At 44.9% G+C, this 25823-nt stretch overlaps 3 protein-coding genes across 3 annotated transcripts; all 3 read left to right on the top strand.

The window, feature by feature from the left end:
* Window positions 1-8943: 8943 nt before the first annotated feature.
* Window positions 8944-9885, top strand: LOC125355739 (olfactory receptor 5V1-like). Its single transcript, XM_048352151.1, has one exon. The coding sequence runs from the start codon at window positions 8944-8946 to the stop codon at window positions 9883-9885; it is 942 nt and encodes a 313-aa protein (XP_048208108.1).
* Window positions 9886-11186: 1301 nt separating this feature from the next.
* On the top strand, window positions 11187-16502 carry LOC125355741 (olfactory receptor 1019-like). The gene is made up of 3 exons (XM_048352152.1): window positions 11187-11226; window positions 12180-12263; window positions 15556-16502. The coding sequence occupies exons 1-3, from the start codon at window positions 11187-11189 to the stop codon at window positions 16500-16502; spliced, it is 1071 nt and encodes a 356-aa protein (XP_048208109.1).
* A 1302-nt stretch (window positions 16503-17804) lies between these two features.
* On the top strand, window positions 17805-22927 carry LOC125355742 (olfactory receptor 1019-like). Its single transcript, XM_048352153.1, has 3 exons — window positions 17805-17844; window positions 18808-18891; window positions 21981-22927. Exons 1-3 carry the CDS (start codon window positions 17805-17807, stop codon window positions 22925-22927), a joined length of 1071 nt encoding a protein of 356 aa, XP_048208110.1.
* Window positions 22928-25823: the final 2896 nt, after the last annotated feature.

Raw genomic sequence — 25823 nt, forward strand, 5'->3', positions numbered from 1 at the left:
AGTGTTTTTTTTTTTGTTTTTTTTTGCCAGTCCTGGGGCTTGGACTCAGGGCCTGAGCACTGTCCCTGGCTTCTTTTTGCTCAAGGCTAGCACTCTGCCACTTCAGCCACAGTGCCACTTCTGGCCATTCTCTGCATATGTGGTGCTGGGGAATTGAGCCCAGGGCCTCATGTATACAAGGCAAGCACTCTTGCCACTAGGTCATATCCCCAGCCCAGCTTCAATGTTTTTCTCTGACATTTTTTGGTTTTAGAAATCTATTACTTCTCTTGGTTTTTTATCGTGCTTTGACTTTATTCAGTATGAACTACAGATGTTTCATTTTCAAAATTTGGGGAAAGTATTTCTCCATCTTTCAGAGAAAGAAATAGTCATTTTGAAGGAAACGGGATTTTTTTTAATGAATAAAGATTTCATGAATCTTTTGCTTGTAGAACTTTGAATATGTTGTCTCACTACCTCTGGGCTCCATAGTTCCTGATAAAAAGTCAGCTGTAAACCTTATTGAAGATACCTGATATATGATAAGATATTTTTCTTACTGCCTTTAGAATTTACTTTGTTTTTGCCTTTAAAGAGCTTGAACAATATGTCTAGACATGGCTTTTTACATTTTTAATTGGAGCTCACTGAACTTCTTGAAGGTATAAGTAACAGTTTATCTCATTGTAGCAAATTGTCACTGATATAGTGGCTTAAAATAGTTCTGGAGGTCAGAATTCTAAACTGTGTTCCCTAGGCTAAAATCCAGTCATTAGCAGGGCTGCATTCTTTCTACAGGCACTTGGGGAAGTCATTCCTTTGCCTATTCATGCTTTAAGAGATTGACTGCATCTCTTAGCTTGTGGCCTCTTCTTGCATCAAAATTCTATCAAGGGTTCCCCAACTCTTCTCACACTATGTCACTTTGACCTTCCTTCCTCCATCTCATAAAGGGCCTTGGATACACAGATGAACCTGGGTAACTGTGGCATAGTGACAGGTTTTGGTAATTACTATATGGACATATTTGAGGGGACATTGGTCTTTTGACTGCAATACAAAATAATAATGTTTTCCCTCAAATATGAGAAGCCTTAAAATTAGTTCTTCAAATATTTTCACATCCTTTTCTTTCTTACATATTTTACAGATACTTTCCTCTTCTTTTAGAACTCCCATTATGCAAATATTTGTGTTTTAACAGTGTTCTATGTGTCTCTGAAGCTGTTTGTTCTCCCTCATTCTTTATTCTTTCTGCTCTTTAGATTTCCCGATTCTCTCCTCTGTTAAAACTCTAATGTACATAGACTATTTCTCAATTCGGTTAGTATACTTTTCAGCTCAAAAATCCTATTTGGTGCTTCAAATCCTTTGTATCCATTTCTAGATATTTTTTATTTGGTGTGATATGATTTTCATATATTTCTTTAACTAATTAGAGTTAGTGATAAGATTCTTGCTCACTTAGAAATTATTCATTGGAAAGAAACAATGAATAAACAAATATTTAAACAGCCTTACAACTTCTTTGAAGGAAAATTATAGAGTACTACCATTATAGGGTGCTGGAGGAAGAATGATGGAGTAGCCATCATTGATCAAGATGCATTATACCCAGAAATCGACATATTGAATGAAATGCCTTTATATAGCCACATAAAGAGTGAAAAAAAAAAAACTCAATTCAGGAAAAAGAAATCTATGCTAGAGTGGTATTTAGATGCTTCTCTGAGAAATATTATTCAAGCTGAGGCCCAAAAAGAAGGCCTTTGCCACTAAGTCATGATCATGTGTTTGGTCATGGAGTTAAAAGTAAATATGTAAGCTTATGTATACTTGAGAAACAGCCAACAGGATCTGGTGAAGAATTACGTGTAGTCAGGGGTGAAGGGAAAACTACCAGGCTTCTGACTGGGATTTAGGGAATATCATGAGAAGGACGTTTAGATACAGGCTCATATGCATATGTGCACAAACAAATTGACTAAAGTATGGTGTAAGCAGGGGAGGAGTCCAGTGGTATAACTTCTTTGAGCAACTAACTTACAGCATGACAGAATAAATACCTGGAAGTGGAAACATGTTTCTGGAGAGGATGACAAGAGAAATGGACAGACAGACAAATAGACAGGAAAGGATGGGTGAATATGGATATAATAATCAATGTGCACATGTGAAAATGGAACCAGGTAACTTGAGGAGATGGCTGGGTTTGGAAGAGATAGGGGGCAGGGAACGCTGGAAGGGCAGACACTGATCAAGATGCATTGTACTCCTAAGTTTATCAATGACTCTGTGGTTATTTTGAGCCTCATATATATGGCTATTTTAATTTCCAGTTTCATGGGAAATTTTATTATCCCAAAGTGTTGGTAATGAGATCTGTTTACCATTGTCCCTGGATTCTTGTAAAAAACAGGTTCAGAAAATGGAAACATAAAATAGAAAGTCAGATACAACTGTGATGGTAGATCGTAGTACTTGTTTTATGAAACAGAAATATGTAGATTTAAAGTACACCAGTTGCTTAAAAGCATAACTGGTTAAGATGGTGATATTAAAATTTTATTTGATCATAGCTAGAGAAATTATCATTTTTTCCTTTGAAGGTGAACTTGAAATGGTGGTGTTGGCACAATGGCAGTATATAATATGCATTGATCTGTTTGTTATTGCTTAATTTAATCTTTATATAATCTCTACAATCCAATCATTATCCCATCTCAAACATGAGAAACCATGATGTTCATAAAAGCTAAGTAAATTGCTCAAAATTAATGTTGACAGGTGATAAAGCCATTATGAAACCCAATTATCTGTGCCCAGTTACTTACTCCAGGACTTACCTTTTATAAAAAAAAAATCTGTAAAGAACCAAAAGTAATCTGGATGCAGGTAGCTCATACCTGCAATCCTAGCTGGGTGCTGGTGGCTCACACCTGAATCGTAGTTACTTAGGCTGCTATCTAAGGATCACCATTCCAAGCCAGTTCCAGCAGGAAAGTCCCCATGAGACTCTTATCTCCAGTTAACCACCAGAAAGCTGGAAGTGGTGCTGTGGCTCAAAGTGGTAGAGTTCTAGCCTTCAGTGAAAAAGCTCAGGGACAGCCCAGGCCCTGAGTTCAAGCCCCATCGTTGACACCTCCCTCCCACACACACCCAAAAAGGAAACAGCAAGTAAGTACTTTATTTAGGCTTTGTGAGCTATTTCTCAATGATTCAGAATTGCTATTATAACACAAACGCATGTATTTCAAATAAAACTATGTTCCAAGTAAAACTTTATCCAAAAACCAGTCTATGTGCTATATTTTGTTGGCCAGATTTATTGACTGAGTGATTTCTTTGTGGCAGTACTGAGACTTAAACCCAGGGCCTCAAGCTCTCATGTGGCTTTTTCACTAAAAGGCTGGTGCTGAACCATATAAACTACAATTCTACTTCTAAGCAAGGGAAGGGCTGACATTTTCCAAAAAGAAATGTACTCTTTACATGACTATGTAACTGTAACCCCTCTGCACATCACCTTTATACTGACAATAAAAGTATTTATAAAAACAAAACAATTCTACTTCCATGATTTACTGGTTAACTGAAGATAACAGTCTTACAGACTTTTCTTCCTGTTGTGGCTTTGAACGGTGATACTCAGATCTCAGCCTCCTGAGTAACTAGGATGACAGGCATGAGCCACCAGCTGTTAGCTTGTTGGCTAAATTCATACTATGGAATATCTTAACAGGTTCTTCAGAAAATGAAGGAAATGCAAGACACACATATCCTCCATGAAGAACAATTTTCCATGAGGATAATTTCAGATGCTACTTAATATATTTGCACCAGTTCTAGAATTTACTATTGATTTGTCACAGCTTTGCATACAACTTGGGGTTCATGCAGGATGGAAAGAGACTCATTTAAAAAATTAGTAATCTAGCAATTTCACGCTCCCAACAGTCCAAACTTATCTTTGTCAAGGCCTTGGCTATAACTGCTGGTTAGGAAGCAGAACAGCATGAGTTATTTTTTTCTCTGCTATTCTTTTTATCTTGTTTCTGAGAGGTACAACTGGCCTAGGGTAGCAGAAAGGTAAAAGAAACGAAGATGGAGAGAGAGACGGCCACAGATTTGACAGGCTGTGAGATGAAATCAAGCCTGATGATCTCTCATTACTCACCCTGAATGTTCCAGACAGGATGCAAGGCGTCTTTGTTTCCTATCAGTTCCCAACACACTACCACAAACTTAGTCATTTTGATGGCCATTTCTTACTTCTCATAACTCTCTGTTCCGTGAGTCAGAAATGGAAGTGTGGCTCAGTTGAGTCCTCAGGTAATGCGGCTTCTCATTGAGAGACGTTGATGGTGAACCCATGGTCAAGTCTATTCAAGTTGTTGACCAAGTTCCATTTGTTGTGATTATTGGGTCAAAGGTACCATTTCTCTCATAGGTGTCTATTGTGTTCAAGCCAAAACAGTGACAAATTGAACCCTGATTATGGTCTGAATCTTAACCAGACACTGATCTCTAATATGATGAGGTGCACTCAAAAAATAGAGCTGATTTCTGTATTTTAAAGTCATGTGGTCTACTAATGGGGTGCTAATGGCCTGTCATCCTAGCTACTCAGGAGACTGAACAACACCTATGCTTCTGGGTTTTGTTTTGTTTTGCTAGTTAATAAGAGATAAAAAGTCTCACAGACTTTCCTGCCCAGGCTAGCTTCAAACTGTGATCCTCAGATCTCAGCCTCCTGAGTAACTAGGATGACAGGCATGAGCTACCAGCAACAGTTTGTTTGCTGTCTTTTTTGAAGGTAACCATTCTATTGGGCAGTGGTGACTGATTGTTTTGAATATTTCTTGAAAGGCCATTTCTATACTTCTTCCCATACAGGAAAAAAAACAACAACAAAAACCCATGTGGTAAAGCAGATCTTTGAATTGTTGAGGTTTAGCATTGTCTAATGTCTTCATCTAAATTATGGTGCAATAAATTGCTTTAATATTTTCAAAGTCACAACTTTGCACCCAAGTGTTTGATGGCTCTGCCTTTGTCTTCTCTCAACTCCACAATAAGCAGTGTCAGCGCCAGGCCACTAGCGGTGGAAGGACGGACATGCAGAGGCACGAAGGAATGACGGAGGGCAAGAAAGGAAGGATCCAGAAAAGCTAAGAGGACAAATATGCTAAACTGCTGGGGCACAGACACACAGCCAGTGGCAGGACTTGTGGAATGATGTGACTCTAGGTTCATGGCCTTTAGCAATGGCCACCAGAGCCAAAGGAGAAAAATCCTTTATGTATTGGGAAAGTCCAACCACATGATCCATTCCTTATCCTTTGGTACCTATTGCTCCCTCACTGTGGAGGGTCTGACAGCTGTCAGGCAGGAGCCACCACAATTCCTAACTCAATTCTCTAATATGAAATGCACCCATAGAGTCCCTGAAGAGACAAGAGGTTGAGCTCCTCGTTGCATACTGCCACAACTTTAATGAATCCAAGAGAGGATTCATTGTTCTTCATTGCTATAGTTCAGGCTGTTGTCCATGAGTGGTGTTTGTTCTCTGAGGAGAACAGCTGCTCAGAGGTGAGAAGGATTCTCCCCAAAGCTCAGCCCACAGCCCTCACAAACAGCCATCCTACAAAAGAAAATTGTAGAGAAGTCAAAGAGGATTTTTGACTCCTACATCATGCAATGAATATGCTCTAGGCAGCTCCTGGGACGGCAGGCCCCCTTCATGATGCACCGTGTTTCAGTTGTGCTCTGTTTTAGCGAAGCTCAGTTGTGTGGCTATTGTGGAGGTCAACAAGGCCTGCACCAAAACCAGAGGTCCAAGACTGTCCGTAAGAGCCAGAGGTAAGTAGTTTATTTGTAAAAGAATGCTTAATGCCCAGGCTAGCTCTGAAGCACGATTCTCAGATTTCAGCCTCGTGACTAGCTAGGATGACAGGCATGAGCCACTATTGCCCAGCCTGACTTTCTTTTAGAAGAGCTCCTGAATTGGGTTATTAATCTGTATATGTCTATGGGTGTGTATGCGTGTGTGTGTGTGTGTGTGTGTGTGTGTACTTGTATGGGAGTGCATGTTTCTGTTTTAAGTGAGCAGGTAACATGAAAATTAAATGTTAATTATTGAGTTATTGCTTTGTATTGTTGGCATTAAATAAAGTACCTGTGCTATTTTCTTCATCTATTCAAGGATTTTTTTCACAGTTCTACCAATTACCTGGATTTATCTCATGTCCTTTTTGTTTCCATTATGGAAAAGAACCCTAAAGGCTAATTAACAAAATATGTCATAGATGTTAGCTATCATTTGTATCTCAATTCATTACTTAGTTTGAAAGGTGAATTTTTTCTTTTTTGGTCCATCATAAGGCTTGAACTCAGAGTCTGGGTGCTATCCCTGAGCTTTGTCATCCTAGGCTAGTGCTCTATCACTTTGAGCCACAGCACCACTTCTGGTTCTTTGGTGGTTAATTAGAGATCAAAGTCTCATGAATTTTCCTGCCCAAGCTGGCATCTAACTGTGATCCTTAGAGCTCAGCCTCCTGAGTAGCTAGGATTACAGGCTTGAACCACTGCTGCCTGGCTTAGACAAATCTTATATGTAAAGATGTGTGTTGTTTTTTAAAGGCATTCATTGAGTTTTGTCTTGTGTTCTGGACTGCATGATTTGTAGTAAACTTATTTTAATATTTAAAGAATAACATAACTATGCTGAAGACAACTCAGTCTCAGTTTGTGCTTCCTTTGAAATATATCCTTAGACACCAGGGAAAGGAGCCATTTCTATAGGCAGAGGGGTTAAGGCCATATGCAATAAATATAAGTCAGAACCCATAAACAGCTGTGCATAAGTGGAGCTTGTGGAGGATGGATTGCAAGAGTCCCAATCGTTGCTCTACACAAACACGGTTAGCATGATGAAGATGCAAAAAGAAATGGATCTCACGCCTCACTTCCTCAGCGACCACAAAGCCAGACTAACAAAAAACATACTTCTCATACTACGGTGCACATCCAAACACACACACACACACACACACACACACACACACACACATATATAAATACACATATACCCAAAGGTGATAGATAATCTAGACAGATAAATACAATACCCTATGTATTTCCTATGGACTGACACTCAAGTCAATAAAATAGACTTGAAATATGGCATGAACTATGATTCAAGTCATACTTTAAGGTATTTGAAGTAAACAATGTGTGCCAATTCAGAAACCATTAATTTTTTTGTCATTTGTGGGGTTTGAACTCAGGGTAGGGGTGCTGTCCCTGAGCTCTTTTTGCTCAAAATTAGTGCTCTACCACTTTGAGCTACAGTTCAACTTCTGTTTTTCTGGTGGCTAATTGGAAATAAGAGTCTCATGGGGATTTTTCTGCCCAGGCTGGCTTCTAACCATGATCCTCATATCTCAGCCTTCTGAGTAGCTGGGATTACAGGTGTGAGTGACTAGTGCCCAGCTAGAAACCATAAAATTTTAAATCCTTAAGACATTTCAAATTCACTTTTAAAATTTAGTGCCATAGCCAGGTGTTGGTGGTTCAAAGCCAGCCTGGGCAGGAAAGTCTGTGAGACTCTTATCTCTAATTAACCACCAGAAAACCACAAGTGGCGCAGTGGCTCAAGTGGTAGAGCGCTAGCCTTGAGTATTGAGGGATGGCTCCCAGAATGATTTGGCCTCTGGAACTATAGCACATGGAAGATTTTGTGCATTGGGAACTTTTTCAATGTATAGATTTCTATCCATTTCTCAAAACTGGGTTCCCACAAGCCAGGTCATTTCTCTCCTGAGGTCACCTTCTTCCAGGTCGCCTCACCTAAAAAGTGCTCTAGGGGTCATTACTGTTCCCTTCTTCTCAGCCACCCCTGCCTGTCCGCACACCACAGCCTGTTGCCCAAGAAGGAGCGGAGGAATGTTGTCCGAGCTTCCTCAGGGGTTTGTTTCTATTGATCACTCCAAGTGCAAAGGGTGGGTCAGACACAGGCCTCCATCCAGCCTGTTCCCTAAAGGCTGCTGGTTCACTGCCATATCCTCTGAGGTCACTAACGAGGTTGTGCTTCAGGTGAAAACCATCATTTTACCAATTAGTCCTGGAGTCTAGCCAGAGGGGGTCTCCCGGCTGTCAGCATGGCACAGGGATCTGTGGGTTCTGAGGTGCTGGCCCCGGGGTGTGCTGGTGTGGCTTCCAGCAAAGCTCAGAACTTGGGCCATCCCCTCCTCTCACAGCCACACAACCACAGAGATGTTCCTTGGAGGCGCCTAGAAACTTGCCGACCACATCAGTGCCTTGATTTGCTTGCTTCAGATTGGACAGACTCAAGTTTCCTATTTTACCTGAGATTTGATTCCCGCCACCAATAGTGCCTCTGCTTGAACTTCTCATCTTCCTGTCTATGAGACAGCATTACCTGTCCAAACAGTCACCGCACACACATTGTGAGTGGAGGGTGTTAAAAATCTGTGTTCTGGGCCCATCAACCACCAATACAGTTGAGTTCTCTACCTGAGTCATTGCAAGGAGAATGTGACATGGCTGCAAACACATGAAGAAGCAAGGCTCTGAGCAAGGAAACAATGAGGGCTGGGAATATGGCCTAGTGGTAGAGTGCTTGCCTCCTATATATGAAGGAAATGTTTCAGAGAAGAACAATTGGGGTGGTGGGGGTGGAGTGTGGGGATATTCCTGAATCCAGCTGGAGAAACAAGTTTTCGCCAGTGTAAGGGAACTGGCTTGTTGGCTTTAAGCAGATCCATTCGTTCTGACCCATCATCAGCCATACAAATGAGGAGTGGGAAGTCCCTCCACTGAGCTAACTGCCTTTATTGACCAGCCTGAGATTGGCCCCACAGGTTAGCAGTGCTGCCCCCTGTTGCAGATCTACCAGCCTCACTGTGCGGCTTCTTTGTCCTCTGTTTTGCAGCTGCAATGCCTCCTGACACCAGCAATCAAACACACGTCACGGAGTTCATCTTCCTGGCATTTTCCAACCACCCCGAGCTCCAGGGCTTGTTCTTCCTGGTCTTCCTGGCCCTTTACCTGACGGCGGTCCTGGGGAACGCGGCCATCATCCTGGCGCTCCGGGCCAGCCCCGCGCTCCACACCCCCATGTACTTCTTCCTCGGCAACCTGAGCTTCCTGGACCTCTGCTACACGTCCACCACCATGCCCGTCACGCTGGTGAACTTCTTCCGACGGGAGAAAACCATCTCCTACGACGGCTGCCTGGCCCAGATCTTCTTCTTCGTGGCCTGCGCAGGCACAGAAAGTGTCTTGCTGGCTGCCATGGCCTATGACCGCTGGGTGGCCATCTGCCGGCCCCTCCGGTACCCAGTGCTCATGAGCATGCGCGTCTGCCTGTGCCTGGTGGCTGGGTCCTGGCTGTGTGGGTTGGTGAACTCGGCGACACACACAGCACTGACCACCACGCTCACGCTGTGCGGCCCCAACCACATCAGCCACTTCCTCTGTGACATCCCGCTGCTCCTGAAGCTGTCCTGCTCCGACCCCACGCTCAACGAGTCTGTGCTGCATGTGGCCAGCGCCACCATCGGCCTGAGCCCCTGTCTCTTCACCGCGGGCTCCTACGTGCTCATCCTGTCGGCCATCCTCAAGATCCCCTCTGCTCAGGGCAGGAGCAAGGCCTTCTCCACCTGCGCCTCCCACCTCACCGTGGTGGTGGTCTTCTATGGAATGGCCAACTTCAATTATGACAGGCCCAAAGAGGGCTACTCCCTGGACATGGACATCCTGGTCTCTGTGCTCTTCTGCGTGGTGACCCCCATGTTGAACCCCGTCATCTACAGCCTGAGGAACAAGGAGGTCAAGGGTGCCTTGAGGAAGCTTGCTGGAGAGTGCGCATGCATCTAGTTCACAGCCAGCTAGAGCAGAAAGTTCCGCGAGACTCTTAATGCCAATTAACCAGCAAAAAGCTAGAAGTGAAGGTGTTACTTGAGTGGCAGAGCACCAGCCTAGAGTGAGCAAAAGCATGATGCCCCAGTTCTGACATAAAGAAAGAAGAAGGAAGAGGGGAGGAGGAGGAAGAGAGAGAGGGGAAATATAATATTATATATGTATATATATATATATATATATATGGTGTGTGTGTGTGTGTGTGCACGCACGCACATGCGCATGTAGTCCTGGGGCTTAAACTCAGGTCCTGGGCACTGTCCTTGGGCTTATTTACTCAAGGCAAGCACTCCACCATTTAATCCACAGCTCCACTTCTGGCTTTTTTGAGGATTAATTTGAGATAAGAGTCTCGTGGAAGCCAGAAACCAGTGTCTCACGCCTGTGATCCTAGCTACTCAGGAGGCTGAGAGCTGAGGATCACAGTTCAAAGCCAGCCCAGTCAGGAAGGTCCATGAGATTCTTATCTCCAATTGACCACCAGAAAACCGGAAGTGGTGTTGTGGCTCAAGTGGTGGAGCATTAACTTGAGTGAAAAGAGCTCAGGGATAGCTCTCAGGCCTTGAGTTCAAGCCCCACATCTAAAGGGGAAAAAAAGTGTCTTATGGACCTTCCTGCTTTGACCCAAACTCCTCAAATCTCAGCTTCCTGAGTGCTAGAATATGGACACGAGCCCCCAGCACCCAGCTGACAGTTTCCACACAGCCACCTCTTCCCCACCGCACACCCCTCGATTCCTTGCTTGCACAATCTGATAAAGATGGATATGGATCTACCACATATGACCAAATGTTTCTGAGCACTCTGTATCAATAATTAGTTGTATTTTACACTGATTAATATTCCACCACAATATGTTTCCACTTATTTTGTTGATGGAAATTTGGACCATTTCCAGTTCAGAGCTATTAAAATAAGATTGCAACAAATATTTGTGTATAAGTATTTTGTGGACATATTTTTTATTTCTTTTAAAACACTCATTCAAAAAAAATGGCATTTTAAAAGTGATCCATGCTTGAGGATGTGTGTGTGTGTGTGTGTGTGTGTGTGTGCCGGTACTGGGGCTTGAACTGAAGGACTTGCATTCTCACATGGCTTTTTCTCTCAAGGCGAGCATTTTACCATTTGAGCCACAGCTCCACTGCTGGCTTTTGGGTGGTTAATTGCCGATAAGAATCTCATAGACTTTCCTGCCCAGGCTGGCTTCAAACTGTGATCCTCAGATCTCAGCCTCCTGAGTAACTAGGATGACAGGCATGAGCTACCAGCACCAGTTTGTGTGCTGTCTTTTTGAAGGTAGCCATTCTTTTGGTCAGTGGTGACTGATCGTTTTGAATATTTCTCTAAGGGCCATTTCTATACTTCTTCCCATACAGGAAAAAAAAACAACAACAAAAACCCATGTGGTAAAGCAGATCTTTGAGTTGTTGAGGTTTAGCATTGTCTAATGTCTTCATCTAAATTATGGTGCAATAAATTGCTTTAATATTTTCAAAGTCACAACTTTGCACCCAATTGTTTGATGGCTCTGCCTTTGTCTTCTCTCAACTCCACAATAAGCAGTGTCAGCGCCAGGCCACTAGCAGTGGAAGGACGGACATGCAGAGGCACAAAGGCACCACGGAGAGCACGAAAGGAAGGATCCAGAAAAGCTAAGAGGACAAATATGCCAGACTGCATGGGTACAGACATACAGCCAAGTGGCAGGACTTGTGAAATGATGACTCAGGTTCATGGCCTTTGGCAATGGCCATCAGAGCCAATGGAGAAAAATCCTTTATGTATTGGGAAAGTCCAACCACATGATCCCATTCCTTATCCTTTGGTACCTATTGCTCCCTCACTGTGCAGGGTCTGACAGCTGTCAGGCAGGAGCCACCACAATTCCTAACTCAATTCTCTAATATGAAATGCACCCATAGTGTCCCTGAAGAGACAAGAGGTCGAGCTCCTCGTTGCATACTTTAATGAATCCAAGAGAGGATTCATTGTTCTTCATTGCTATAGTTCAGGCTGTTGTCCATGAGTGGTGTTTGTTCTCTGAGGAGAACAGCTGCTCAGAGGTGAGAAGGATTCTCCCCAAAGCTCAGCCCACAGGCCTCACAAACAGCCATCCTACAAAAGAAAATTGTAGAGAAGTCAAAGAGGATTTTTGACTCCTACATCATGCAATGAATATGCTCTAGGCAGCTCCTGGGACGGCAGGCCCCCTTCACGATGCACCGTGTTTCAGTTGTGCTCTGTTTTAGCGAAGCTCAGTTGTGTGGCTATTGTGGAGGTCAACAAGGCCTGCACCAAAACCAGAGGTCCAAGACTGTCCGTGAGAGCCAGAGGTAAGTAGTTTATTTGTAAAAGAATGATTAATGCCCAGGCTAGCTCTGAAGCACGATTCTCAGATTTCAGCCTCGTGACTAGCTAGGATGACAGGCATGAGCCACTGTTGCCCAGCCTGACTTTCTTTTAGAAGAGCTCCTGAATTGTGTTATTAATCTGTATATGTCTATGGGTGTGTATGCGTGTGTGTGTGTGTGTACTTGTATGGGTGTGCATGTTTCTGTTTTAAGTGAGCAGGTAACATGAAAATTAAATGTTAATTATTGAGTTATTGCTTTGTATTGTTGGCATTAAATAAAGTACCTGTGCTATTTTCTTCATCTATTCAAGGATTTTTTTCACAGTTCTACCAATTACCTGGATTTATCTCATGTCCTTTTTGTTTCCATTATGGAAAAGAACCCTAAAGGCTAATTAACAAAATATGTCATAGATGTTAGCTATCATTTGTATCTCAATTCATTACTTAGTTTGAAAGGTGATTTTTTTATTTTTTGGTCCATCATAAGGCTTGAACTCAGAGTCTGGGTGCTATCCCTGAGCTTTGTCATCCTAGGCTAGTGCTCTATCACTTTGAGCCACAGCACCACTTCTGGTTCTTTGGTGGTTAATTAGAGATCAAAGTCTCATGAATTTTCCTCTCCAAGCTGACATCTAACTGTGATCCTTAGAGCTCAGCCTCCTGAGTAGCTAGGATTACAGGCTTGAACCACTGCTGCCTGGCTTAGACAAATCTTATATGTAAAGATGTGTGTTGTTTTTTAAAGGCATTCATTGAGTTTTGTCTTGTGTTTTGGACTGCATGATTTGTAGTAAACTTATTTTAAAGAATAACATAACTATGCTGAAGACAACTCAGTCTCAGTTTGTGCTTCCTTTGAAATATATCCTTAGAGGCTGGGGATATAGCCTAGTGGCAAGAGTGCCTGCCTCGGATACACGAGGCCCTAGGTTCGATTCCCCAGCACCACATATACAGAAAACGGCCAGAAGCGGCGCTGTGGCTCAAGTGGCAGAGTGCTAGCCTTGAGCGGGAAGAAGCCAGGGACAGTGCTCAGGCCCTGAGTTCAAGGCCCAGGACTGGCCAAAAAAAAAAAAAAAAAAAAAAAAGAAATATATCCTTAGACACCAGGGAAAGGAGCCATTTCTATAGGCAGAGGGGTTAAGGCCATATGCAATAAATATAAGTCAGAACCCATAAACAGCTGTGCATAAGTGGAGCTTGTGGAGGATGGATTGCAAGAGTCCCAATCGTTGCTCTACACAAACACGGTTAGCATGATGAAGATGCAAAAAGAAATGGATCTCACGCCTCACTTCCTCAGCGTCCACAAAGCCAGACTAACAAAAAACATACTTCTCATACTATGGTGCACATCCAAACACATGCACACACACACACACCCATATATAAACACACATATACCCAAAGGTGATAGATAATCTAGACAGATAAATACAATACCCTATGTATTTCCTATGGACTGACACTCAAGTCAATAAAATAGACTTGAAATATGGCATGAACTATGATTCAAGTCATACTTTAAGGTATTTGAAGTAAACAATGTGTGCCAATTCAGAAACCATTAATTTTTTTTGTCATTTGTGGGGTTTGAACTCAGGGTAGGGGTGCTGTCCCTGAGCTCTTTTTGCTCAAAATTAGTGCTCTACCACTTTGAGCTACAGTTCAACTTCTGTTTTTCTGGTGGCTAATTGGAAATAAGAGTCTCATGGGGATTTTTCTGCCCAGGCTGGCTTCTAACCATGATCCTCATATCTCAGCCTTCTGAGTAGCTGGGATTACAGGTGTGAGTGACCAGTGCCCAGCTAGAAACCATAAAATTTTAAATCCTTAAGACATTTCAAATTCACTTTTAAAATTTAGTGCCATAGCCAGGTGTTGGTGGTTCAAAGCCAGCCTGGGCAGGAAAGTCTGTGAGACTCTTATCTCTAATTAACCGCCAGAAAACCACAAGTGGCGCAGTGGCTCAAGTGGTAGAGCGCTAGCCTTGAGTATTGAGGGATGGCTCCCAGAATGATTTGGCCTCTGGAACTATAGCACATGGAAGATTTTGTGCATTGGGAACTTTTTCAATGTATAGATTTCTATCCATTTCTCAAAACTGGGTTCCCACAAGCCAGGTCATTTCTCTCCTGAGGTCACCTTCTTCCAGGTCGCCTCACCTAAAAAGTGCTCTAGCGGTCATTACTGTTCCCTTCTTCTCAGCCACCCCTGCCTGTCCGCACACCACAGCCTGTTGCCCAAGAAGTAGAGGAGGAATGTTGTCCGAGCTTCCTCAGGGGTTTGTTTCTATTGATCACTCCAAGTGCAAAGGGTGGGTCAGACACAGGCCTCCATCCAGCCTGTTCCCTAAAGGCTGCTGGTTCACTGCCATATCCTCTGAGGTCACTAACGAGGTTGTGCTTCAGGTGAAAACCATCATTTTACCAATTAGTCCTGGAGTCTAGCCAGAGGGGGCCTCCCGGCTGTCAGCATGGCACAGGGATCTGTGGGGTCTGAGGTGCTGGCCCCGGGGTGTGCTGGTGTGGCTTCCAGCAAAGCTCAGAACTTGGGCCATCCCCTCCTCTCACAGCCACACAACCACAGAGATGTTCCTTGGAGGCGCCTAGAAACTTGCCGACCACATCAGTGCCTTGATTTGCTTGCTTCAGATTGGACAGACTCAAGTTTCCTATTTTACCTGAGATTTGATTCCCGCCACCAATAGTGCCTCTGCTTGAACTTCTCATCTTCCTGTCTATGAGACAGCATTACCTGTCCAAACAGTCACTGCACACACATTGTGAGTGGAGGGTGTTAAAAATCTGTGTTCTGGGCCCATCAACCACCAATACAGTTGAGTTCTCTACCTGAGTCATTGCAAGGAGAATGTGACATGGCTGCAAACACATGAAGAAGCAAGGCTCTGAGCAAAGAAACAATGAGGGCTGGGAATGTGGCCTACTGGTAGAGTGCTTGTTCCTATATATGAAGGAAATGTTTCAGAGAAGAACAATTGGGGTGGTGGGGGTGGAGTGGGGGGATATTCCTGAATCCAGCTGGAGAAACAAGTTTTCGCCAGTGTAAGGGAACTGGCTTGTTGGCTTTAAGCAGATCCATTCGTTCTGACCCATCATCAGCCATACAAATGAGGAGTGGGAAGTCCCTCCACTGAGCTAACTGCCTTTATTGACCAGCCTGAGATTGGCCCCACAGGTTAGCAGTGCTGCCCCCTGTTGCAGATCTACCAGCCTCACTGTGCGGCTTCTTTGTCCTCTGTTTTGCAGCTGCAATGCCTCTTGACACCAGCAATCAAACACACGTCACGGAGTTCATCTTCCTGGCATTTTCCAACCACCCCGAGCTCCAGGGCTTGTTCTTCCTGGTCTTCCTGGCCCTTTACCTGACGGCGGTCCTGGGGAACGCGGCCATCATCCTGGCGCTCCGGGCCAGCCCCGCGCTCCACACCCCCATGTACTTCTTCCTCGGCAACCTGAGCTTCCTGGACCTCTGCTACACGTCCACCACCATGCCCGTCACGCTGGTGAACTTCTTCCGACGGGAGAAAACCATCTCCTACGACGGCTGCCTGGCCCAGATCTTCTTCTTCGTGGCCTGCGCAGGCACAGAAAGTGTCTTGCTGGCTGCCATGGCCTATGACCGCTGGGTGGCCATCTGCCGGCCCCTCCGGTACCCAGTGCTCATGAGCATGCGCGTCTGCCTGTGCCTGGTGGCTGGGTCCTGGCTGTGTGGGTTGGTGAACTCGGCGACACACACAGCACTGACCACCACGCTCACGCTGTGCGGTCCCAACCACATCAGCCACTTCCTCTGTGACATCCCGCTGCTCCTGAAGCTGTCCTGCTCCGACCCCACGCTCAACGAGTCTGTGCTGCATGTGGCCAGCGCCACCATCGGCCTGAGCCCCTGTCTCTTCACCGCGGGCTCCTACGTGCTCATCCTGTCGGCCATCCTCAAGATCCCCTCTGCTCAGGGCAGGAGCAAGGCCTTCTCCACCTGCGCCTCCCACCTCACCGTGGTGGTGGTCTTCTATGGAATGGCCAACTTCAATTATGACAGGCCCAAAGAGGGCTACTCCCTGGACATGGACATCCTGGTCTCTGTGCTCTTCTGCGTGGTGACCCCCATGTTGAACCCCGTCATCTACAGCCTGAGGAACAAGGAGGTCAAGGGTGCCTTGAGGAAGCTTGCTGGAGAGTGCGCATGCATCTAGTTCACAGCCAGCTAGAGCAGAAAGTTCCGCCAGACTCTTAATGCCAATTAACCAGCAAAAAGCTAGAAGTGAAGGTGTTACTTGAGTGGCAGAGCACCAGCCTAGAGTGAGCAAAAGCATGATGCCCCAGTTCTGACATAAAGAAAGAAGAAGGAAGAGGGGAGGAGGAGGAAGAGAGAGAGGGGAAATATATTATATATGTATATATATATATGGTGTGTGTGTGTGTGTGTGCACGCACGCACATGCGCATGTATTCCTGGGGCTTAAACTCAGGTCCTGGGCACTGTCCTTGGGCTTATTTACTCAAGGCAAGCACTCCACCATTTAAGCCACAGCTCCACTTCTGACTTTTTTGAGGATTAATTTGAGATAAGAGTCTCGTGGAAGCCAGAAACCAGTGTCTCACGCCTGTGATCCTAGCTACTCAGGAGGCTGAGAGCTGAGGATCACAGTTCAAAGCCAGCCCAGTCAGGAAGGTCCATGAGATTCTTATCTCCAATTAACCACCAGAAAACTGGAAGTGGTGTTGTGGCTCAAGTGGTGGAGCATTAACCTTGAGTGAAAAGAGCTCAGGGATAGCTCTCAGGCCTTGAGTTCAAGCCCCACATCTAAAGGGAAAAAAAGTGTCTTATGGACCTTCCTGCTTTGACCCAAACTCCTCAAATCTCAGCTTCCTGAGTGCTAGAATATGGACACGAGCCCCCAGCACCCAGCTGACAGTTTCCACACAGCCACCTCTTCCCCACCGCACACCCCTCGATTCCTTGCTTGCACAATCTGATAAAGATGGATATGGATCTACCACATATGACCAAATGTTTCTGAGCACTCTGTATCAATAATTAGTTGTATTTTACACTGATTAATATTCCACCACAATGTTTCCACTTATTTTGTTGATGGAAATTTGGACCATTTCCAGTTCAGAGCTATTAAAATAAGATTGCAACAAATATTTGTGTATAAGTATTTTGTGGACATATTTTTTATTTCTTTTAAAACACTCATTCAAAAAAAATGGCATTTTAAAAGTGATCCATGCTTGAGGATGTGTGTGTGTGTGTGTGTGTGTGTGTGTGTGTGTGTGTGTGTGTGCCGGTACTGGGGCTTGAACGGAAGGACTTGCATTCTCACGTGGCTTTTTCTCTCAAGGCTAGCATTTTACCATTTGAGCCACAGCTCCACTGCTGGCTTTTGGGTGGTTAATTGCCGATAAGAATCTCATAGACTTTCCTGCCCAGGCTGGCTTCAAACTGTGATCCTCAGATCTCAGCCTCCTGAGTAACTAGGATGACAGGCATGAGCTACCAGCACCAGTTTGTGTGCTGTCTTTTTGAAGGTAGCCATTCTTTTGGTCAGTGGTGACTGATCGTTTTGAATATTTCTCTCAGGGCCATTTCTATACTTCTTCCCATACAGGAAAAAAAACAACAACAAAAACCCATGTGGTAAAGCAGATCTTTGAGTTGTTGAGGTTTAGCATTGTCTAATGTCTTCATCTAAATTATGGTGCAATAAATTGCTTTAATATTTTCAAAGTCACAACTTTGCACCCAATTGTTTGATGGCTCTGCCTTTGTCTTCTCTCAACTCCACAATAAGTAGTGTCAGCGCCAGGCCACTAGCAGTGGAAGGACGGAGATACAGAGGCACGAAGGAATGACGGAGGGCAAGAAAGGAAGGATCCAGAAAAGCTAAGAGGACAAATATGCTAAACTGCTGGGGCACAGACACACAGCCAGTGGCAGGACTTGTGGAATGATGTGACTCTAGGTTCATGGCCTTTAGCAATGGCCACCAGAGCCAAAGGAGAAAAATCCTTTATGTATTGGGAAAGTCCAACCACATGATCCCATTCCTTATCCTTTGGTACCTATTGCTCCCTCACTGTGGAGGGTCTGACAGCTGTCAGGCAGGAGCCACCACAATTCCTAACTCAATTCTCTAATATGAAATGCACCCATAGTGTCCCTGAAGAGACAAGAGGTCGAGCTCCACGTTGCATACTGCCACAACTTTAATGAATCCAAGAGAGGATTCATTGTTCTTCATTGCTATAGTTCAGGCTGTTGTCCATGAGTGGTGTTTGTTCTCTGAGGAGAACAGCTGCTCAGAGGTGAGAAGGATTCTCCCCAAAGCTCAGCCCACAGCCCTCACAAACAGCCATCCTACAAAAGAAAATTGTAGAGAAGTCAAAGAGGATTTTTGACTCCTACATCATGCAATGAATATGCTCTAGGCAGCTCCTGGGACGGCAGGCCCCCTTCACGATGCACCGTGTTTCAGTTGTGCTCTGTTTTAGCGAAGCTCAGTTGTGTGGCTATTGTGGAGGTCAACAAGGCCTGCACCAAAACCAGAGGTCCAAGACTGTCCGTGAGAGCCAGAGGTAAGTAGTTTATTTGTAAAAGAATGCTTAATGCCCAGGCTAGCTCTGAAGCACGATTCTCAGATTTCAGCCTCGTGACTAGCTAGGATGACAGGCATGAGCCACTGTTGCCCAGCCTGACTTTCTTTTAGAAGAGCTCCTGAATTGTGTTATTAATCTGTATATGTCTATGGGTGTGTATGCATGTGTGTGTGTGTGTGTGTACTTGTATGGGTGTGCATGTTTCTGTTTTAAGTGAGCAGGTAACATGAAAATTAAATGTTAATTATTGAGTTATTGCTTTGTATTGTTGGCATTAAATAAAGTACCTGTGCTATTTTCTTCATCTATTCAAGGATTTTTTTCACAGTTCTACCAATTACCTGGATTTATCTCATGTCCTTTTTGTTTCCATTATGGAAAAGAACCCTAAAGGCTAATTAACAAAATATGTCATAGATGTTAGCTATCATTTGTATCTCAATTCATTACTTAGTTTGAAAGGTGAATTTTTTCTTTTTTGGTCCATCATAAGGCTTGAACTCAGAGTCTGGGTGCTATCCCTGAGCTTTGTCATCCTAGGCTAGTGCTCTATCACTTTGAGCCACAGCACCACTTCTGGTTCTTTGGTGGTTAATTAGAGATCAAAGTCTCATGAATTTTCCTGCCCAAGCTGGCATCTAACTGTGATCCTTAGAGCCAGCCTCCTGAGTAGCTAGGATTACAGGCTTGAACCACTGCTGCCTGGCTTAGACAAATCTTATATGTAAAGATGTGTGTTGTTTTTTAAAGGCCTTCATTGAGTTTTGTCTTGTGTTTTGGACTGCATGATTTGTAGTAAACTTATTTTAATATTTAAAGAATAACATAACTATGCTGAAGACAACTCAGTCTCAGTTTGTGCTTCCTTTGAAATATATCCTTAGACACCAGGGAAAGGAGCCATTTCTATAGGCAGAGGGGTTAAGGCCATATGCAATAAATATAAGTCAGAACCCATAAACAGCTGTGCATAAGTGGAGCTTGTGGAGGATGGATTGCAAGAGTCCCAATCGTTGCTCTACACAAACACGGTTAGCATGATGAAGATGCAAAAAGAAATGGATCTCACGCCTCACTTCCTCAGCGACCACAAAGCCAGACTAACAAAAAACATACTTCTCATACTACGGTACACATCCAAACACACACACACACACACACACACACACACACACACACACCCATATATAAACACACATATACCCAAAGGTGATAGATAATCTAGACAGATAAATACAATACCCTACGTATTTCCTATGGACTGACACTCAAGTCAATAAAATAGACTTGAAATATGGCATGAACTATGATTCAAGTCATACTTTAAGGTATTTGAAGTAAACAATGTGTGCCAATTCAGAAACCATTAATTTTTTTTGTCATTTGTGGGGTTTGAACTCAGGGTAGGGGTGCTGTCCCTGAGCTCTTTTTGCTCAAAATTAGTGCTCTACCACTTTGAGCTACAGCTCAACTTCTGTTTTTCTGGTGGCTAATTGGAAATAAGAGTCTCATGGGGATTTTTCTGCCCAGGCTGGCTTCTAACCATGATCCTCATATCTCAGCCTTCTGAGTAGCTGGGATTACAGGTGTGAGTGACCAGTGCCCAGCTAGAAACCATAAAATTTTAAATCCTTAAGACATTTCAAATTCACTTTTAAAATTTAGTGCCATAGCCAGGTGTTGGTGGTTCAAAGCCAGCCTGGGCAGGAAAGTCTGTGAGACTCTTATCTCTAATTAACCACCAGAAAACCACAAGTGGCGCAGTGGCTCAAGTGGTAGAGCGCTAGCCTTGAGTATTTAGGGATGGCTCCCAGAATGATTTGGCCTCTGGAACTATAGCACATGGAAGATTTTGTGCATTGGGAACTTTTTCAATGTATAGATTTCTATCCATTTCTCAAAACTGGGTTCCCACAAGCCAGGTCATTTCTCTCCTGAGGTCACCTTCTTCCAGGTCGCCTCACCTAAAAAGTGCTCTAGCGGTCATTACTGTTGCCTTCTTCTCAGCCACCCCTGCCTGTCCGCACACCACAGCCTGTTGCCCAAGAAGGAGCGGAGGAATGTTGTCCGAGCTTCCTCAGGGGTTTGTTTCTATTGATCACTCCAAGTGCAAAGGGTGGGTCAGACACAGGCCTCCATCCAGCCTGTTCCCTAAAGGCTGCTGGTTCACTGCCATATCCTCTGAGGTCATTAACGAGGTTGTGCTTCAGGTGAAAACCATCATTTTACCAATTAGTCCTGGAGTCTAGCCAGAGGGGGCCTCCCGGCTGTCAGCATGGCACAGGGATCTGTGGGTTCTGAGGTGCTGGCCCCGGGGTGTGCTGGTGTGGCTTCCAGCAAAGCTCAGAACTTGGGCCATCCCTTCCTCTCACAGCCACACAACCACAGAGATGTTCCTTGGAGGCATCTAGAAACTTGCCGACCACATCAGTGCCTTGATTTGCTTGCTTCAGGTTGGACAGACTCAAGTTTCCTATTTTACCTGAGATTTGATTCCCGCCACCAATAGTGCCTCTGCTTGAACTTCTCATCTTCCTGTCTATGAGACAGCATTACCTGTCCAAACAGTCACTGCACACACATTGTGAGTGGAGGGTGTTAAAAATCTGTGTTCTGGGCCCATCAACCACCAATACAGTTGAGTTCTCTACCTGAGTCATTGCAAGGAGAATGTGACATGGCTGCAAACACATGAAGAAGCAAGGCTCTGAGCAAGGAAACAATGAGGGCTGGGAATGTGGCCTACTGGTAGAGTGCTTCCTCCTATACATGAAGGAAATGTTTCAGAGAAGAACAATTGGGGTGGTGGGGGTGGAGTGGGGGGATATTCCTGAATCCAGCTAGAGAAACAAGTTTTCGCCAGTGTAAGGGAACTGGCTTGTTGGCTTTAAGCAGATCCATTCGTTCTGACCCATCATCAGCCATACAAATGAGGAGTGGGAAGTCCCTCCACTGAGCTAACTGCCTTTATTGACCAGCCTGAGATTGGCCCCACAGGTTAGCAGTGCTGCCCCCTGTTGCAGATCTACCAGCCTCACTGTGCGGCTTCTTTGTTCTCTGTTTTGCAGCTGCAATGCCTCTTGACACCAGCAATCAAACACACGTCACAGAGTTCATCTTCCTGGCATTTTCCAACCACCCCGAGCTCCAGGGCTTGTTCTTCCTGGTCTTCCTGGCCCTTTACCTGACGGCGGTCCTGGGGAACGCGACCATCATCCTGGCGCTCCGGGCCAGCCCCGCGCTCCACACCCCCATGTACTTCTTCCTCGGCAACCTGAGCTTCCTGGACCTCTGCTACACGTCCACCACCATGCCCGTCACGCTGGTGAACTTCTTCCGACGGGAGAAAACCATCTCCTACGACGGCTGCCTGGCCCAGATCTTCTTCTTCGTGGCCTGCGCGGGCACGGAATGCGTCTTGCTGGCTGCCATGGCCTATGACCGCTGGGTGGCCATCTGCCGGCCCCTCCGGTACCCAGTGCTCATGAGCATGCGCGTCTGCCTGTGCCTGGTGGCTGGGTCCTGGCTGTGTGGGTTGGTGAACTCGGCGACACACACAGCACTGACCACCACGCTCACGCTGTGCGGCCCCAACCACATCAGCCACTTCCTCTGTGACATCCCGCTGCTCCTGAAGCTGTCCTGCTCCGACCCCACGCTCAACGAGTCTGTGCTGCATGTGGCCAGCGCCACCATCGGCCTGAGCCCCTGTCTCTTCACCGCGGGCTCCTACGTGCTCATCCTGTCGGCCATCCTCAAGATCCCCTCTGCTCAGGGCAGGAGCAAGGCCTTCTCCACCTGCGCCTCCCACCTCACCGTGGTGGTGGTCTTCTATGGAATGGCCAACTTCAATTATGACAGGCCCAAAGAGGGCTACTCCCTGGACATGGACATCCTGGTCTCTGTGCTCTTCTGCGTGGTGACCCCCATGTTGAACCCCGTCATCTACAGCCTGAGGAACAAGGAGGTCAAGGGTGCCTTGAGGAAGCTTGCTGGAGAGTGCGCATGCATCTAGTTCACAGCCAGCTAGAGCAGAAAGTTCCGCGAGACTCTTAATGCCAATTAACCAGCAAAAAGCTAGAAGTGAAGGTGTTACTTGAGTGGCAGAGCACCAGCCTAGAGTGAGCAAAAGCATGATGCCCCAGTTCTGACATAAAGAAAGAAGAAGGAAGAGGGGAGGAGGAGGAAGAGAGAGAGGGGAAATATAATATTATATATGTATATATATATATGGTGTGTGTGTGTGTGTGTGTGTGCACGCACGCACATGCGCATGTAGTCCTGGGGCTTAAACTCAGGTCCTGGGCACTGTCCTTGGGCTTATTTACTCAAGGCAAGCACTCCACCATTTAAGCCACAGCTCCACTTCTGACTTTTTTGAGGAGTAATTTGAGATAAGAGTCTCGTGGAAGCCAGAAACCAGTGTCTCACGCCTGTGATCCTAGCTACTCAGGAGCCTGAGAGCTGAGGATCACAGTTCAAAGCCAGCCCAGTCAGGAAGGTCCATGAGATTCTTATCTCCAATTAACCACCAGAAAACTGGAAGTGATGTTGTGCCTCAAGTGGTGGAGCATTAACCTTGAGTGAAAAGAGCTCAGGGATAGCTCTCAGGCCTTGAGTTCAAGCCCCACATCTAAAAGGGGAAAAAAGTGTCTTATGGACCTTCCTGCTTTGACCCAAACTCCTCAAATCTCAGCTTCCTGAGTGCTAGAATATGGACACGAGCCCCCAGCACCCAGCTGACAGTTTCCACACAGCCACCTCTTCCCCACCGCACACCCCTCGATTCCTTGCTTGCACAATCTGATAAAGATGGATATGGATCTACCACGTATGACCAAATGTTTCTGAGCACTCTGTATCAATAATTAGTTGTATTTTACACTGATTAATATCCCACCACAATATGTTTCCACTTATTTTGGTGATGGAAATTTGGACCATTTCCAGTTCAGAGCTATTAAAATAAGATTGCAACAAATATTGGTGGATAAGTATTTTGTGGACATATTTTTTATTTCCTTTAAAACACTCATTCAAAAAAATAATAGCATTTTCAAAGTGTTTCATGTTTGAGGATGTGTGAGTGTGTGTGTGTGTGTGTGTGCCAGTACTGGGGCTTGAACGGAAGGACTTGCATTCTCACGTGGCTTTTTCTCTTGAGGCTAGCATTTTACCATTTGAGCCACAGCTCCACTGCTGGCTTTTTGGTGGTTAATTGGGGATAAGAATCTCATAGACTAGGCTGGCTTTGACCTACAATCCTTAGATCTCAGCCTCTTGAGTAGGTAGGATTACAGGTGTGAGCTACCAGTGCCTTGCTAAAATCTAAAATATTGACTAAGTCAACATTGACTATGAAGTTACAGAAATATTTACAATGGAAACTTGTTGCAAACTGCTTATACTTATATATCTTATACGAACAGCAATAAAAACCAAATCCATTCACAAATTAAATATAAGCAAAGCAAATGAAAAACAAATTGAGTGTATTAAGTTAATATGACATATAATATTATTTTGTTGTTCAGTGTTTAATCATAAAAATAAATTTAACTCTGCAATCCAGCTAGACTTAGAGAGAAAAAAAGAACATATGCCCCCCCCCCCCGGCCAAAAAAAAAAAAACCACAGCAATAAAACCACAAGGATTGGGGCTGGGAATGTGGCTTAGTGTTTGCCTAGCATGCACGAGGCCCTGGGTTCAATTTCTTGGAACCACCAAAATAAATAATAAAAATTAAAAGAAAAAATAACCAGCTGGGCGCTGGTGGTTCATGCTCATAATCCTAACTACTTAGGAGGCTGAGATCTGAGGATCACAGTTTAAATCCAGCCTGGGCAAGAAAATCCATGTAACTCTTATCTCCAATTAATCACAGGAGAAGCCAGAAAAGTAGCAATGTGGCTGAATTGGTTGAGTACTAGCTAGCCTTGAGCAAAAAGGCGCTGAGGCCCAGAGTTCATGCCCCATGACTGGCAAAAAGAAGAAGAAGAAGAAGAAGAAGAAGAAGAAGAAGAAGAAGAAGAAGAAGAAGAAGAAGAAGAAGAAGAAGAAGAAGAGAAAGAAGAAGAAGAAGAGGAGGAGGAGGAGGAGGAGGAGCAGGAGGAGGAGGACGGGGGGGAGGAGGAGGAGGAGGAGGAGGAGGAGGAGCAGGAGGAGGAGGAGGAGGAGGCGAATTGCAGGGCAGAGATGGCAAACACTTGTAATCCCAGCTACTCAGAGGCCTGAGATCTGAGGACTGTAGTTCAAAGCCAGCCCTGGCGGAAAAGTTCTTGACTTTTTTCAACAATTATCCAGCAAGAAAAAAAGAAAGAAGGAAAAGAAGGGATGGAGGGAGGGAGGGAAGGACAGAGGAGAAGGAGGGAGGGAAGGAAGGAGAAAGAAAGAAAATAAAAAGAGATTCAAGTTCAAGCTCCATGGGTTGGTAGAGAGTTCTAGATTTGGGATGGAGTACATATTTAGGAATGAGTTCAAATTTAAACTGTACCTAGGAATGAGGCCTAACCTAACACTAACCTAATCGGTATTTTTACAGCAGTGCTGGGGCTTGAGCCCCACTCTTAACTCTCTTTTTCCTGTATTTTTCCAATTGGGTCTTGTGGTTTTTGCCTGGACCTGGCCTTGGATTATGATCCTCCTACATGGGCCTCAGCTAGGGTGATAGGCTTGCACACCACACCTGGTGGTTTGTTGAGAAGGGTCTTGCTAACTCTTTGCCCTAGATACCCTGGAACTGTGATCCTTCTCTAATCACCCCCCAACTAGCTGGAATTAGAGGCATGAGACACTGTGCCTGGCCTGATACCGCATGTGGTGATAAGAAAAGTTGCCAAGATGGTGAAAATTGAAAACCATAGTACCCGCTTTCGAGGTCCACACTGGTGCTCTTTGGCTAGAAAATAAT

Source organism: Perognathus longimembris, chromosome 7 (assembly GCF_023159225.1).
Source record: "Perognathus longimembris pacificus isolate PPM17 chromosome 7, ASM2315922v1, whole genome shotgun sequence".
NCBI lineage: Eukaryota > Metazoa > Chordata > Mammalia > Rodentia > Heteromyidae > Perognathus > Perognathus longimembris.

Excerpts from the sequence above, each read along its gene's own strand:
- LOC125355739 (XM_048352151.1), top strand. The coding sequence starts at position 8,944 with ATGCCTCCTGACACCAGCAATCAAACACACGTCACGGAGTTCATCTTC.
- LOC125355741 (XM_048352152.1), top strand. The coding sequence starts at position 11,187 with ATGAGCTACCAGCACCAGTTTGTGTGCTGTCTTTTTGAAG. Across the intron at positions 11,227-12,179 it reads TGTGTGCTGTCTTTTTGAAG|CGAAGCTCAGTTGTGTGGCT; the intron begins GTAGCCATTCTT and ends GCTCTGTTTTAG. Across the intron at positions 12,264-15,555 it reads ACTGTCCGTGAGAGCCAGAG|CTGCAATGCCTCTTGACACC; the intron begins GTAAGTAGTTTA and ends TCTGTTTTGCAG.
- LOC125355742 (XM_048352153.1), top strand. The coding sequence starts at position 17,805 with ATGAGCTACCAGCACCAGTTTGTGTGCTGTCTTTTTGAAG. Across the intron at positions 17,845-18,807 it reads TGTGTGCTGTCTTTTTGAAG|CGAAGCTCAGTTGTGTGGCT; the intron begins GTAGCCATTCTT and ends GCTCTGTTTTAG. Across the intron at positions 18,892-21,980 it reads ACTGTCCGTGAGAGCCAGAG|CTGCAATGCCTCTTGACACC; the intron begins GTAAGTAGTTTA and ends TCTGTTTTGCAG.